General features: G+C 44.5%; 1 protein-coding gene across 6 annotated transcripts in view; it reads right to left on the bottom strand.

Annotated features, from left to right (window-relative positions):
- The window catches only part of TRIO (trio Rho guanine nucleotide exchange factor), a 374102-nt gene that overhangs the window by 123339 nt on the left and 235754 nt on the right, over positions 1–15009 (bottom strand). For all 6 annotated transcript variants that reach the window (XM_029218706.1, XM_029218711.1, XM_029218708.1 and 3 more), the window contains 6 exons: positions 11461–11656; positions 9523–9689; positions 7875–7994; positions 5937–6128; positions 5418–5567; positions 1788–1902 (listed from right to left, as the gene is read on the bottom strand). In XM_029218706.1, the coding sequence (XP_029074539.1) occupies positions 1788–1902; positions 5418–5567; positions 5937–6128; positions 7875–7994; positions 9523–9689; positions 11461–11656 (940 nt within the window). The remainder of the gene's footprint in view (positions 1–1787; positions 1903–5417; positions 5568–5936; positions 6129–7874; positions 7995–9522; positions 9690–11460; positions 11657–15009) is intronic.

The raw sequence follows: 15009 nt of genomic DNA, 5'->3' as shown, positions 1-15009 counted from the left end.
AAACAACGAGACCAGTTTACACCACTCCCTGGCAAGGACTACGCTGCCCAGGGCTAGAAGGGACAGAGGAAACCTGTGTGCCTGTATTATTGGGGGAGGAAAATGGAGCACAACCCCTGCAGAGGTCATCTGGTGACAGGTAACGACACTGAGTGGTGCGCACCCTTGAACCAGGAATTTATCTTTCAGATACGGTGCTGGCACAAGCTCTCGACACAATTTGTACACAGATGCACACACGCTGAGGTGCTGTTCGGAAAAACTGGCAGCAACGTATGAGCCCATTGATTAGGGGTCAGATTAAATCAATTACGAAGTCGCCATACTGGACGTTAAAAGTAACAGAGCAGATCTCCAAATTCTGATATAGAATGAGATTATTCCTAAGCGTAAGAAGAAAATTGCAGGGGAATATAGTCCCACTTCAAAAAAAAAATTAAAAAGCCAGATGGGTGAGGTGAAGCTACACGTTTGTATCTCTCTGCATATTTCCATTTATGTGCATAGAAGGATGCACAAAAAGGTCTTCACAGTGGTTACCACTGGCAAAGGAATTTAGGTAATTTATACACATTTGTACACTTTAAACATTCTTTACAGTGAGTCTGTTTTACTCTAGAAGTTTACAAAGTAAACAGATAAAAAAAACTTCAGAAAAAGGTTCCCTGACTGAAATTGCAAATCAAATAAGTGGTACCTGGAATATAACTTTATTGGAAAACTTTAAAAATAATAACCTCTCCACAAATATTTACCGAGTTCCTCATAGGCTGAGTACTTTGTGAGAAACAGGAGCCTGCGAGCAGCATGTACCCGCCAGCTCACTGGTTGGTCCTGTTACATTATCTTTGCTCGACTGAAAAGTGAACTAGTTTAGTGAAGCAAACTGGCACTGAAATTTGAAGCCTGTCAAAAAATAAGCTACCACTTAAATGAAAGGAAAACGAGCGTAAGTCTTTTCTAGTCTCTTATTTCCGTAGCCTCTGCCTGGGGCAGGACTGAAGCTCAGGTGAGGATTAAAGCTGATAGAACAGGGCCTGAATACCGAGACTGTTTTCAACAATTCTCCTCATTTTCTGAGGACCCACTTCCATGTCATTTCAATTAAACTTGTAAAAAAAATTATGATTAAGTTTAAAATGATGTATCACCTGGATGCATTTTCACTGCAAAATATTCAATCAGAATTCTACAGCATAAAAATCGTCAGTACCCTTAACTTCCACCCATGACAACCCTACTTACAGTTTAGTATAATTGTTCCCAGGTCATTTTCTATGCGCGCGCGTGTGTGTGTGTGTGTGTGTGTGTGTGTATGTGTGTGTGTGTACAGTTTTGTACATTTTTAAACTCAAATGATACCCATCTATCTATATAACATTCTTTGGCAATTTGCTTTTATTAATAATGCTTTAAGTATATAAAACTGATACATTATAGCAATGAAATGGGTATATAATTTTTGTGATTTAAACTTTTAAAAGTATTTGGCCTGTAGATAATTCTGGCTTTCATTTTTTCCCGATTTATATTTTCACTTACTTTTTTAACAAAACAGTCGATGCCAATAAATACCCTGAGCATGCTGCATTTTCTCCGTTTATATTCTTCAACTTTATTCAATAAATTATCAAGCTATATATTTGTTTAATATTTTATTATTAAAATAAGATAACTTAGGAGAACTTTAATGATATGAAAAGGACATTCCAAAGGAAGCCCTGGACCAAGATTTTAGAACATGTCTTGTGAAGCTCATCCGTCGGCTGACTCCTAGGTGTACTCACTTTTCACTTGTTGTTCAGGGGCTTTGATATGTGTCACCATTCCAGGCATGTTCACGCTGTTCCTGTGCAGGTATTTCAGGAAGACATCTGCATTCCTCCTAGCAAGCGTGCAAGCCTAAGAAATAATACAGAGCAACGTGTTCATGTGACTCATACAGACATGCATCTTCAGTGTATATGGATGACATCACGTGGCTCTAACATAGGTCTTAATCTAAAGCGTTCATCTGGTCAATCTGTGTCTGGAGAATACATAGGATAAATCCTATTTCAACTTAAAAAAAAATCTGTTTTGGAGCCCTTGCTCTGCTGAACCCAGCTGCTATGTTGAGAGCTGCCCCATGGTAAGGTCCAGGTGGCCAGACACTGAGGGTGACCCGTGGCCTGCAGCCCGAGAGGAAGTAAAGCCCTTCCCTAGTCGAGCCTTGAGGTGACCACATCCCTGACCAACAACTTGATCACAGTCTTGGGAGAAACACTGAGTCAGAGGACCTGGCTAAGCTGCACCGGGATGTCTGTAAAGGGCAGACAGTAAATATTTTCAGCTCTCCGAGTCATGTGGGCTCGATCTCTCTGTTGCAACTACTCAACCTGCCCATTGTAGATGAAAGTGGCCTCGACTGATAAATGGGAGTGGCCAGATTTAGCCCTCAGGGCTTAGCTTGCTAACCCTTGGTTTAAGCCATTGAATTGTGGGGTGGTTTGTTATTGTGGTAATAGAAAACTGATATTCCATGTTTGTAAACCGAATAAGTAATTTCATTCATGTATTTAAAAAAGTTTTATTTAAGAGAAAAGAGATATAAATAGGAAATCAAAATGGTTCAGGAAAAAAATCCCTTAATTATAATAGAATTGGAAATATCTTGCACATTTCCTAGCCCAGATCTGGAATCAATCTTTTTTTCAAGGAGCTCGGTCTCCTTCTTGTGGTAAATGGCACTGAAAGCCCACAATGTGGGCACTAGGGATGCTCGTTATCATTGGGCTGGTCATCGTTCCTAGGCCTTTTCAGTAGATGGAGCTGCAACACCTTTTTTTTTTTTTTTTTTTTTTAAATTAAGAGAAAAATACATCATGAGTCTCTACTGATAAGACCGAAATAAGTTGTCATTCCAAACAGCAAGGAAGCCGTAAAGACTGCTAGGGTTACATCAAAAGGACATCTGAGCCAACCTGACTTGAAGGGGCTCCCACTAGTGGGACAAGTTGAATACAGAAAGATAAATGACTGTAACTGATTGAAACACGCCAAATGTTAAAATCCAGGGTGATACTAAAAGAACAAATTAATCATACGCAGAGGCTGCTAGGGCAACAGATCATTATTCTGAAAATCATAAACAAAGGGAAGGAATCAAGCATTTACCTCCCCCCCCACCCTTTTTTGGGACAACTCTATTTTAGCATAACCAAATAGCTGAGGAGGGAATAACTGCAGCTAATCAAGGCAGAAAGAATGATAGAATGCCACCATTTTGCAACTCCTAATGAAACAATATCACCACTGGCTACCAAACCCAGTGGGTGAAAGGCTGATGGGGAAGTACACAATGGATGACGTGGACTTACGACGTCTGAAGCACTGAAAAACCCTCATGTCACAGAGACAGCCGGAGAAGCAGACCTGTGTGTGTCCTGGAGCAATGCCGTTGGAAGTACACAACACCACCCATCAGGTACCCTAAGTGTACCCCACACACTCACTTAAACCTGAACCGGGTCAAGGCCCTCAACACAACTAACAGAAATGTAGAGAATCCGGGATGGTGCTAAATGACTCCACAGGATGCAATTACCAAATCCGGAATGAGGGAAATTCCACAGTATGAATAACTTATTTCTTCAATTAACAAATGCTAATAAAAGGGAGGGTGGGATTTAGACTGAAAGAGACTTAAGAGACATACCAATCAAATCAATGCATGGTCTTGTTTGGATTTTGATCAAGACCACGTATAAAAACACATTTATGGGACAATCAGAGAAATGTGAACACCATTGGATTTTACATAAAATAAGAGTTACTGTTAATTTTTCAGGTCCAATAATGGTATTGTGGTTGTAGAATGGTTTTAGAAAGGTAGAATTTAATGCTTAGATACACACAGAGGTCTTTATAAATAAAATGGTGTAATATCTAGAATTTAAAATAATCCAGTTAGGGTGGGCATATGCCCATATGTTGGTAATTATTGAAGCTGGGTGAGAAGTACATGGGGGTTCATTATCCTTTCTCTTAATTTCCATAAGCATTTTTAAACTTCCATAGTAAGTTTAAAGGATATCCAATACACCAAAGACATAATCCTAGTTGAATGAAAGAATCTGACCAGGTCTGTGATTATTTTTGTTTTGTAATTTTACCTAAATATCTTTCTTAATTATATTAACTAAGTAGTATGTAATTTTGTTTTATACTAAATGGATTCCAGAGAAAGAGAGGCAATTGTAACGATTCCACCTCAAAACATCCCAGTAGTGGTGGACCTTTCCTAAACTTAAACAGCACCGACAAGCAGCGGTGGGGCTTTCAGGTCCTGTTTGGAATCGTTACAACTAATGACCCTGGGAAGCTCCAACTGTTTTCCCACCTTGATTTGCTTAAAAAGAAAATCTCTGTGGTGGAAGCTCATAATAAGTTACCAGGTAAGAATTTTCAAAGAGTTACAATTTGTTCTCCCAGACTAAACAATAACTCTCTGTCAGCTCAGAGGATCACCTTCAGAAATGAAACAGAAACAGAAATGATTAAATGTGACAGGAAATGGTGTCAGAGAGGTCAGGATGCTGGAGCAAGGAGGAAAACTAAACCAAGTAACTTGGAAAGTAAACACCACACCTAGTTTTCATAGGTCTGAGTGGCCACCAGCAGAACCTCAGGAGAACTTTTTCACAAGTGAAAGAATGCAACGTGGAAACATTCAAAGTCAATGTATCTAAACATTTTGACCACTGTTTAAAATTTAATTGTTGCAAAGCATACCAGTAACTCAGGTATGGACTATATATACAAATGACAAAGCAGGCTTGATAAGTGCCTCATTAAAGCTTCTCAGAGTTAAAACTTTCAGCCAGGCCTTGAATGGGATTAAATTTCTCTTGCAGGAAACACTTCCTGAATAAGTACAGTATTAGTAACTGGTCCTGTGAACCACAAGGGGTGTTCCTGCTTTGTGTCCACTCTACACTGGGCTCACACGTATTCTGAGACAGTCTTTATTCCTCAAAAGGCTGAATTTCCAAAGGAAGATTATTTTAAGCTCTAGGCATTTTTGTTCCCCCAAATCAATCTCTCTGCGTGTCTGTTCAGGATCACTTGGTATTGTGACTTCCACCCGATCTTTATGCACACAGGTTTCTATCTAGCTCTCTGCCTGTGGAAACTAGAAGGAGAGTACAAATGACAACTGAAACAAGATTTTAAGATCTCCAATCAGCTGACTTATGGCCGAGGCAGGGTCACCACGATCTCTCTCCAGGGCAGGGGCGCTGCGAGGCAGGCGGGGCCGGAGGAGTGGCCGCAGCTGCGGGACTGACGGTCCGGACGCCCCACCGGCTCAGGTGGACCCTCGGGGGGCCTGCGAACCCCGTCACTGAGGCACCACACCCGGAAGGCCGGCTCCGTACCTTCAGGAACGCTTCCTTCTGCTCAAGGTGCTTGCTGATCATCGGGGTGACGTGGTCCGTCTCGGAGTTGGGGCCCAGCTTGTCGGCCCCCCCACACCAGTCCTCCTCTCTCTTGTACTCCTGCTCCAGGCTCTCGAGGACACTGCAGACCTGCGGCAGGAGAGAATCTGGGCTCAGAGGGACCACTCGGCACCCATGGGATGACGAGTGCCGGCCCGAGGGCCGGGACCGCCACCTGGCGTGCGGCCATGCAGGCTTTCAGAACAAGGCCAAGATACAAGGTGAATTTCCCGCCTCTCTCTGCCCTGTGTCAGGCCATCCATTTAAATGAGAGGAAAAGGGACATCTCCTCAGATCCTTTCCGACCTGCTCTCTTTGATACGTAAGGGAAGCAGGAATAATCTTAATCCCATAATGCCGCTTTTCTCTGCTCGACTGGCCCAGGACTGACCGGCGAGGTAAGGACTGAGCCGTGCCGTGCAGTCAGGCTCAGCAGGCGGCAGCGGCGGGGAGCCCTACCTGCTCCGAGGTCTTGTAGAAGGCCACGGACGCGTTCACCAGCTTCAGCCGGTCCTCCATCTTGAGCATGAGCTGCTGCCAGTGCGAGGCCACCTTCTCGGCACAGTCCCGGATCATGTCCATGTCGTAGTGGTTGGCCTGCAGCATGGCTTCTGCCTTCTGCTGCACCTGCAGTGCGCTCTGGTGGGTCTTCTAAGGGGGGGAGAGAGCGGAAAGCTCTTCAGCGGGGGTGTCGCGCACTCACGGGGAAGGAGCGGGAAGGCCGCAGCTCTTCCGCCTGCTCGCTTTTACGGGAACGACTTCAGTTAACACTCACTAGGACGCTTCGAAAACCACAGCTGACAGGTTAGTTAAAAAAAAGCTTTTACGCCTACCAACAACTATTTATATTTATCCAGGGAATGATGAAATGCCTTAGGACTTTCCAGAATGGGGTCTTGGTTGTGGACTTTCCAGCTTTTGAGAGATAGCAGGAAAAACCCTTAGCAGCCAATATTCTAAAAAAGCTGTCGAAATGTTCCAAGTTTATTATTCCTGTTGATTCTTCTTGTAATAGCAGCCAGGGGCTAATGAACAAGTGGAGAAAAAGGTGGCCTAAGTGAATGCTCTTTATTTCACTTTTACCTTAAACTCTGGACTCGAGTAAAAGGTTTTCAAAAACTACCGATTCAAAAAAAGAGAAAGAGAGAAACACAGTTAGAAGCTAAAAATGAACCAACTGTGTTCTCTGGAGGTCCATGCCAGACAATGCATCTATGAAAACAAACTGGCAAATCCGGTAACAACTCCTGCTCTCGCATCCTCACTAGAAGCTTCCGTGAGGGGCTGAGGTCAGGTTCCTCGGGGAAACCAGAGGGCCCGGCAGGGCAGCCGTCAGGGGGAAGCACATGGGTCTCTGTGGACACAGAGTTTTCTCTTTTTTTAAACAATGGCAAAATTTTGCGTTTCACCTGAAGTGGTACTAATGGCCCCATAAAACACTGTACCCAGCGTAATCCTGTCCGTTACCCAGACGGTGAGGCACACCAGTGATTTAATTACTAGAAGGCACTTGGCACAGGGTACGATTTTCACAAGATTCACCCAGAGTCTGGGCTTCAGGGAGAAGTGTTAGTGTCTGTCCACTGGCGCTGAGTAGTTGAGAGTAAATTAATCTAGGGAAGACATTAATGGTAATTTCTTTGGTTTTCATCTCTGGCTGAGAATATGTATATAACTAGAGCAGGAAACAAGTTTTCTATCATCAAATGCTCTCTTTCCCTTGTCTGTGCCTTGAGACCACCTGTCACAATCATTAACTCCCCCAACCCTCCAAAAATACTCTAAAATGAATTAATCCATATGCTGTGAGAGTGACTGGCCGAGCCATTTTGCTCAAGTCCCGGCACAGCACTGACCCCGTCGAGGCACAAAACCCTCTGGTGAGGGACGCTGCTTTTCCCCAGGGTCACAGGAGCTCTGTGCACAGCACTGTTTATGGGGGAAAGGGAACTGGTGATTGGCACCCGGTCCTGAAGAGCCACCCCGAGTGCCCTGATTTTTCAAGACCGGTTACACAGCAGCAACTGTGTCTATAACATCAGCAAAATGTGAAAAACCTCAGCTGAGACCCCAGCTCGGGCTCCCTGGTGCCGAGATGTTCCCGACAGGTGAGGTGCATCCTGCCAGGGCCCTGACAGCAAGGGGACAGCAAGAGCCACCCCCGGCCTCTGGGACCCTTGCGGTGAGGTCGCCCTGGTGGGCATGGACAGCCTCCCATCACTGCAGTTGCCAGACTGCTTCCCCCTCTTGTAACGAACTGCAGGCTCGTAAGCGCAGCCGTTTGGGGTTCCACTGAACCCCCTTCGGCTCCCAGGGTCAGTGCCGCGTGAGGGGACTTAACAGGCTGGTCCTGAGGTTGGAGAGGCCGGGTTCCGAGGCCAGGCCGGGCGTCCGCACCTCGATGGCGTGCTGGAACTGTTCGTGCTCCCTCTGCAGCTGCTCCGCCTCCTGCAACGAGCTGGCCGTGATGAGCCCGGCGTTCAGCATTGACTCTCCGTTCCGGATCCAGCCCAGCACCTGAAACACGACACAGGGAACTCCATGCAGCAGCCCCTCTGGGGCATCCAGGCCATGGACCAGCAGTGACGCAGTCCGAATGCGCGGCGGTCGAGCTGCTCACTTAGCTACGAAGCAGGGGTTTCCTCGTGATCCTACTGGCAACAGCCTGCTACCCTTCCCTGGTATCTGATCGTTAAGTGCTGCATTTTAAAATTAATTCTGTCATGTTTAGTTTCAAGTGGGAGCTGGAAGAGGTGGAGGGTCCGGAGGATTGATCATTCATCCACAGGTCAAAACAGACTGAGGATCACATACGAGAAAACCTACAATTGCAAAGAATTCCCTGATACTCAAAAATATATATCTTTCACTCCTTTTAGGCCTCATGGACATGCAGAATTAGCAAAGTGCTTGATAAGGGAACTGTTTTGATGTCACTAATGTATTTTCCACTTTAGAGTCAGTGTTAAGACAGCACACTGACCCAAGGATGAATTTAGCTGTTGGCTAATGCTCAGGGCCACACCACCAGATTCTTAGCATCACAGAATGAGAAGTCAGTTCTGACCATGGAAGCCACAGGGATGTGGAAGGTCATTCTGGGTAATCATTTGTGACAGAAACTGCTGGTTACTTAACCAGTACCTAGTTTCTTCATGTCCTTTACTCAGAAAATCCCAACTTGGGAAAGAGCTTAAAATAAAGCCAGTTCTCAGCTCCTATGACAGCTTGGTTGCAAATATGACACAATTCTAGTCACTGAGATCAAAGCAGGGGCTTCTGGGCCATTTGGGGAACACATTTCTTTTCTGATCCAGGTGCTGCCTCTTTCTTGATATGCTTTTCCCTTCCTGATACCTGGAACGTGGAGGTGATAGTTGGGGCTACAGCAGCCATTTGGCAACCATTAAGCCCCTCCAATCAAACAAACAGATGCCTTTCTACACAACTACAAGAATCCCAGAAAGCCAGACTTCCATGGTCTCCCTGCTCACGTGATAAAATGTCACAGACATGCTAAATATACATATGCACGGAATCCCACTGGCACTGAACCAAAAGCAATCTCTTCCAAATGTCCCATTTTTATTTTGCCATGCTATCTGGGAGATGGGAGTATCGTATCCTGAGAACACAAGAAGACCCAAGCCATACACAGCCTGTGATCCCGGCCAGACTGATAACAGTCTATTTGGGGAAAAAAAATAAATCATATAGTTATTCAGCCCGGGAAGCAACGTGGTCAGGGTTTCAGGCAAGAGACGACCAATAACAAAACAAGCTAAGTGGAGGTGACTCTCAAGTGACCAGTTGCTGGGTGACGAAGGCTTCTCCACTCCAGAGTAAACACAGAGCTGCCCAGGCACTGGCTCAATTTTACACACTAGCTGTGGTGTGTCGGGGGTGTGTTGTATTCTACACCAGGACAGCTGTGTTCTGATCAGGGACAATCTGCCCCAAGGCTTACACATCCGAGCTACCAGGAGAGCACTCATCGAGCGCTCGCTTGTCGGCTGGGTCCCCTTCACTCCGCACATTCGTTTACCTGCTTCACTTCGGCCTGCAGGTGGCGGAGCTGCACACACTGCTCCAGGTGCTTCCGATGTTGCTCGGCTGCTAAATCCAGCTCCTGCTGCTTCTCGTGGAGAAACTCCAGCAAGTCCTGGACCCGGGTGGCCATGTCTACGTCTCTGTCGCAAAGCAGCTCCACGCCTGCGGACATTGAAGGGAGGCCCGGAATTCAAACAGCACTTCAACCGGTTCTTTTCTTTTTGTTTTTTTAAAAATATCTTTATTGGAGTATAATTGCTTTACAGTGGTGTGTTAGTTTGTTTCTGCTTTACAACAAAGTGAATCAGCTATATATATACATATATCCCCATATCCCCTCCCTCCCACCCTCCCTATCCCACCCCTCTAGGTGGTCACAAAGCACCGAGCTGATCTCCCTGTGCTATGCAGCTGCTTCCCACTAGCTATTTTACGTTTGGTAGTGTATATATGTCCATGCCACTCTCTCACTTCGTCCCAGCTTCGTCCCACCATCCGTGCCAAGTCCATTCTCTACATCCGCATCTTTATTCTTGTCCTGCCCCTAGGTTCAACAGAACCATTGTTCTTTTGAAGATTCCACATATATGTGTTAGCACACTGTATTTGTCTTTCTCTTTCTGACTTACTTCACTCTGTATGACAGACTCTAGGTCCATCCACCTCACTACAAATAACTCAGTTTCATTTCTTTTTATGGCTGAGTAATATTCCATTGTATATATGTGCCACATCTTCTTTATCCATTCACCTGTCGATGGACACTTAGGTTGCTTCCATGTCCTGGCTGTTGTAAATAGTGCTGCAATGAACATTGTGGTACATGACTCTTTTTGAATTATGGGTTTCTCCAAAGAAGATATACAAATTGCCAACAAACACATGGAAGGATGCTCAACATCACTAATCATTAGAGAAATGCAAAGCAAAACTCAATGAGGTATCGCCTCGCACAGGTCAGAATGGCCATTATCAAAAAATCTACAAACAATAAATGCTGGAGAAAGTGTGGAGAAAAGGGAACCCTCTTGCACTGCTGGTGGGAATGTAAACTGATACAGCCACTATGGAGAACAATATGGAGTTCCCTTAAAAAACTAAAAACAGAACTACCATACGACCCAGCAATCCCACTACTGGGCATGTACCCTGAGAAAACCGTAACTCAACCTGTTCTTAAGGGAGCATGACGTACATGCTGCATTTGTGAACTACCTGCCCGGCGCCGGGCCAAGCCATTACTGTGAAGGCCAAGTTTGAGGAGGTCAGAGGCAGCAGAGGAGGTTTATGCCTGCCTCCGAGCATGTCTCAGAGGATAAATTCGATGTGGTCCAAAGCCAAATATGACGTACAGCTAATCAAAGCAAACCCATTTCCTATCAATCTACTTCTGCTCCTACACTGATGTCTGGTGAAAGTGAGTCCTTTTTAAATGCACAAACTTCGGTTTGTTTCCGTTGTTATCCACTGTACACCCGTTCACGCTTGAGGAAGCATTTAGTTTGACTTGTGTAAAATGAGTAACGTAGGACACAGGTTGTTGCTAAGTTTCTAACACTACAGTTCCCTCTACGTTTTTGAGCCTATAGTGACATCTGCTGGTAAAATATAAAACTAAGAAAAAAATAAAGGACATGAAAATATTTTCTTGGGGTTTACATTTCATTCGTGGAGATCCAACAACATATAATTTGTAAAACTAAAGTTCGTGCCACTTGAAATAACATGCAGGAATATTAAGGGTAAGTACACTAGTCAATGTTAAATGTGATCATATTATGTGGGTGAAAGAAAGCAAAACGTTTCCTTTCAGAGAGCAGGTATTTATAACACCGCAATCACAGGGGTAAGTGACCTGCGCACACCCTGAAAGGAACCGGATGCGTTCCTGCGGGGACATGAAACCCGTCCCAGGGCGGAACGCGCTGCTCACCAGAGGCCTGCACTTCGTTGACATACTGCAGGAGGTCCTGCCCTTGGTGGATGACGTCGAAGGTCAGGTTATTCATGGTCAGAGCCTTGTCCGCGTGGTGCTGCAGGCGCTGCTCTGCTATTGTGAGGTCCTCCGTGTCAAAGTCATTCATTTGCTGAGAAAGCTCGTCGTTCCAAGACTCAAGGTCTGAGATGATCTGACAGAGGAAAGTATCTGCTTAGGACCAAGACTTAAAAAATAAATACCTGCTGTGACGCCTCACTGTGCCAGGCAGGGAAGGAAGAGAATAAGGTGACTGTGTCAAAAGGACACCGGAGCCAGTGGCTGGGACCATTAGACCCTAAAAAAATTTACCACAATTGAAAAAAATACACGGAATATACGGAAGTCCATTAATTCCTAATGATGTTAAAAAAAGAGCTAAAAAGCCAGAAATTAATGAAAAGCTCTCTGGTTTTGATTAAAGGGAACCAACCTTCATCCACAAAATTGGTTCTTAAAGGAGAAAATTAATTATTTAAGCACACAATGAGGAAGGAAAGTTCCTCTTTACAGTTAAATCTAGCTATTAAATGTAGAAATAATAAAATTAAAAAACTTCTTTGTAACCAAAAAAAAAAAACTACTACTACAACACCTGTTCAGGTAAAAGTCATCAGCGCCCAGTGAACTATCCCGAGAGGCTGACGGGGACCAGGCTGCACCTCCTGCCCCAAAGACCGCCCGCAGAATCCCTGCAGATGTGGGACCAGACAGCACACGCCTCCTGACAGGAGCAACCATACTGAGCCACCTGCGCAGCTTCTGGTACCAAAATGAACCCGAACCTGACTGGGTCTTCCCATCTGCCTTCTAAGGTTACAGGAAATGCCGAAGAAAGACCAGCAGTTAAACAGCCTACCAGAGATCAAGTGAGAAAATGCAAAACGAGGGACCTGGTTCCTCTGACAACTGAACGTTATTTCAACAAGTCACAACAGGGGAAAAAGAGAAGGGCGGATGGGGGGAGGATTCTAGATGAAAAGGCTAACCACCAAACGCAGGGGCAGACCCCATGTGCCTCTTCTCTGCAGTACTTGCAGAAATCTGAACAGAGGCTGGGTATTAGCAGACAACAAAGCATCACTCTTAACGGCGAGGTGCTTAGGATGTGGTTATGCAAGAAAATGGCCTATTTTTTAGAGATATTCACAAAGCCTTTAGGATTGAAACATGATCAGCTGGCAAAGATTTCCTCTGCAACACTACAGCACAGCAATAGCAAGAGGATACTTGACGTAAGAGGGGCAAACTCATGTTGAATTTACAGGACAGGCATCTGGAAGGTCATTGTACTATTCTCGCTACTTCTGTGTAGTTTGAAAACTTTCATGCTATACTTTTTAAAAACTAAGACCAAAAATTATGAAATCCAGAAAGGAGGAGAAAAACTTCTTGTGAAAGAATATTATACCCCACACTTCAATGAAATAGCATTTCCCATGGATCCTCATTTACTTTGTCCACAGGAGCTGTAAGGAAATTAGTTTGAGAATTTGAGAATGTGAGAGAGTTTACACAGAATCCAGCTGGGAGATGGGAAGTAATAAACATCTTAAGGCTTCTCCAAATTCCTATTGCCCAAATCTTCCTGATTTCTTCCTTTTATTACTTGGTCTCCATAATATATGTGCACATTATATTAATTTATTAAATTATATCAGTTTATAAAGTAATCATTTTAAACAATGCCAAATTAGACACAAACCAAGAGGCTATGAGAAAAATATTTTTTAAAAGGAAGGAAATTACCATAACTTTAATCTTTATTTCTATTCTAAGGGGAATTTTAAAAATTAATTAATTAATTTTATTTATTTATTTTTGGCTGCATTGGGTCTTTTGCTGCTGTGCATGGGATTTCTCTAGTCGTGGTGAGTGGGGGCTACTTTTCATTGCGGTGCGCGGGCTTCTCTTGTGGTGGAGCACGGGCTCTAGGTGCACGGGCTTCAGTAGTTGTGGCTCGTGGGCTCAGTAGTTGTGGCTCGCGGGCTCTAGAGCGCAGGCTCAGTAGCTGTGGCGCACGGGCTTAGTTGCTCCGCGGCATGTGGGATCTTCCCGGACCAGGGATCGAACCCATGTCCACTACGTTGGCAGGCGGATTCTTAACCACTGCACCACCAGGGGAGTCCAGGAATTTTCTTTCTTAATGTTTGTTTGTTTTCTGACACTGAGGGAGAAGAGAGTTAGGTGTGGTGGTGAGTTACAGACTCAGCAACAGTGCCTCATGGAGACAACATTAGGCTCAAAAAACACTCAAGAAATGGACAATAAACAAAGGTCGATGTGCTAAAAGCAGCAAGATTCAAAAACACTCACTGAGCACAAAGAAACGCTGGCGATGGTCAGGATCCAGGATCATCAGGAAAAATCCTGCCCTCACGTTCAGCATTGTTAATAACCACACAAGCCAAGAAAAGAAATCTGTGGCACAAACAAAGCTCCAGAAAGTGGAAGGCTTTTTTGAACAGAGATTCTTTGAAGAAATAACTTTGACACAATTTTTTTTAATGTAGCCCCAAACTTTTAGAAAGTCTGTTTTCCTTTCTAAATGCAGGTAGTTATGACTGTTCTCCATAACTAAACTGTCACAAGATGCTAGTGTAAGGCTTTTGTTGTTCTTTTTAGACCAACCACAGCAGATTTTATATGGAATATTTGGAGACTGAAATAGCAATATTCTAAGCCATAAGAAACCCTGTTCCACTTCTGAGAGATGGAAATGCTGTTTCAACTGAAATACAAGTGATACGGGGGATTTTTCTCACTGACCAGGTAACAGATGAATTTCTGCCACAAAGATAACTCCATGCCTCCTATGGGCAGTCAGAGGGGGCATCTTCCCAGACAGGAGAGGAAATCCCTGCAGAGCCTAAACTGCTCAGCTTTTCACATTTTCAGGATTACTCCAGAGAACAGAGGCTCTCAGGCTGTGACATTTAAAAGCTTTTAAACTATATTTTAGCTGGTCTGTGACTGAACTGCAGGGTTACGTTCCCAGCTTAGGAAAGCCCTTATCCCTGGCCGAGAGCGGTGGCTTTGTTGAGGCCATGTGGAACTCTGTGGCTATCATGTGGGGAAAATGTATGTTTTTGGTTCCTGATCTACGTTTTAAAACAGTAGTTTTATGAAAGTAGAAATACAATAAAAAAATTGTTTCCCTTTGCGATAACATTAATACAAGTAAAGCCAATATTTTATTTCAAATATCAAAATGTCCTGGAAAGAAAACTTCCAATAATACTTCTGATTGCTCTGTGTTTCTTGATCGAAACTATTCAGTAAGCAGCTAAGTCACCAGGAGCAATTCCTACGAAGTGGAGGTTGAGAGGAAGGCAGCCACGCTGGCTCTTCTGTTCATGCAGCGCTGCACCCTGACCCCGGCCAGCTCCCAATGATGCACCCTGACCCTTGCTGACCACCAATAATGATACTCTGACCCTGGACGCCCACCAATGATGCACCCTGACCCTGGCTAGCCCCCGATGATGAACCCTGACCCTGGCTACC

The sequence above is a fragment of the Monodon monoceros genome, unplaced genomic scaffold, assembly GCF_005190385.1.
Source record: "Monodon monoceros isolate NGI ecotype Baffin Bay Population unplaced genomic scaffold, NGI_Narwhal_1 Super_Scaffold_12, whole genome shotgun sequence".
Classification (NCBI taxonomy): Eukaryota; Metazoa; Chordata; class Mammalia; order Artiodactyla; family Monodontidae; genus Monodon; species Monodon monoceros.
Note: the sequence above shows the minus strand (reverse complement) of the source record. Positions and strands in the feature narration are given on the sequence as shown.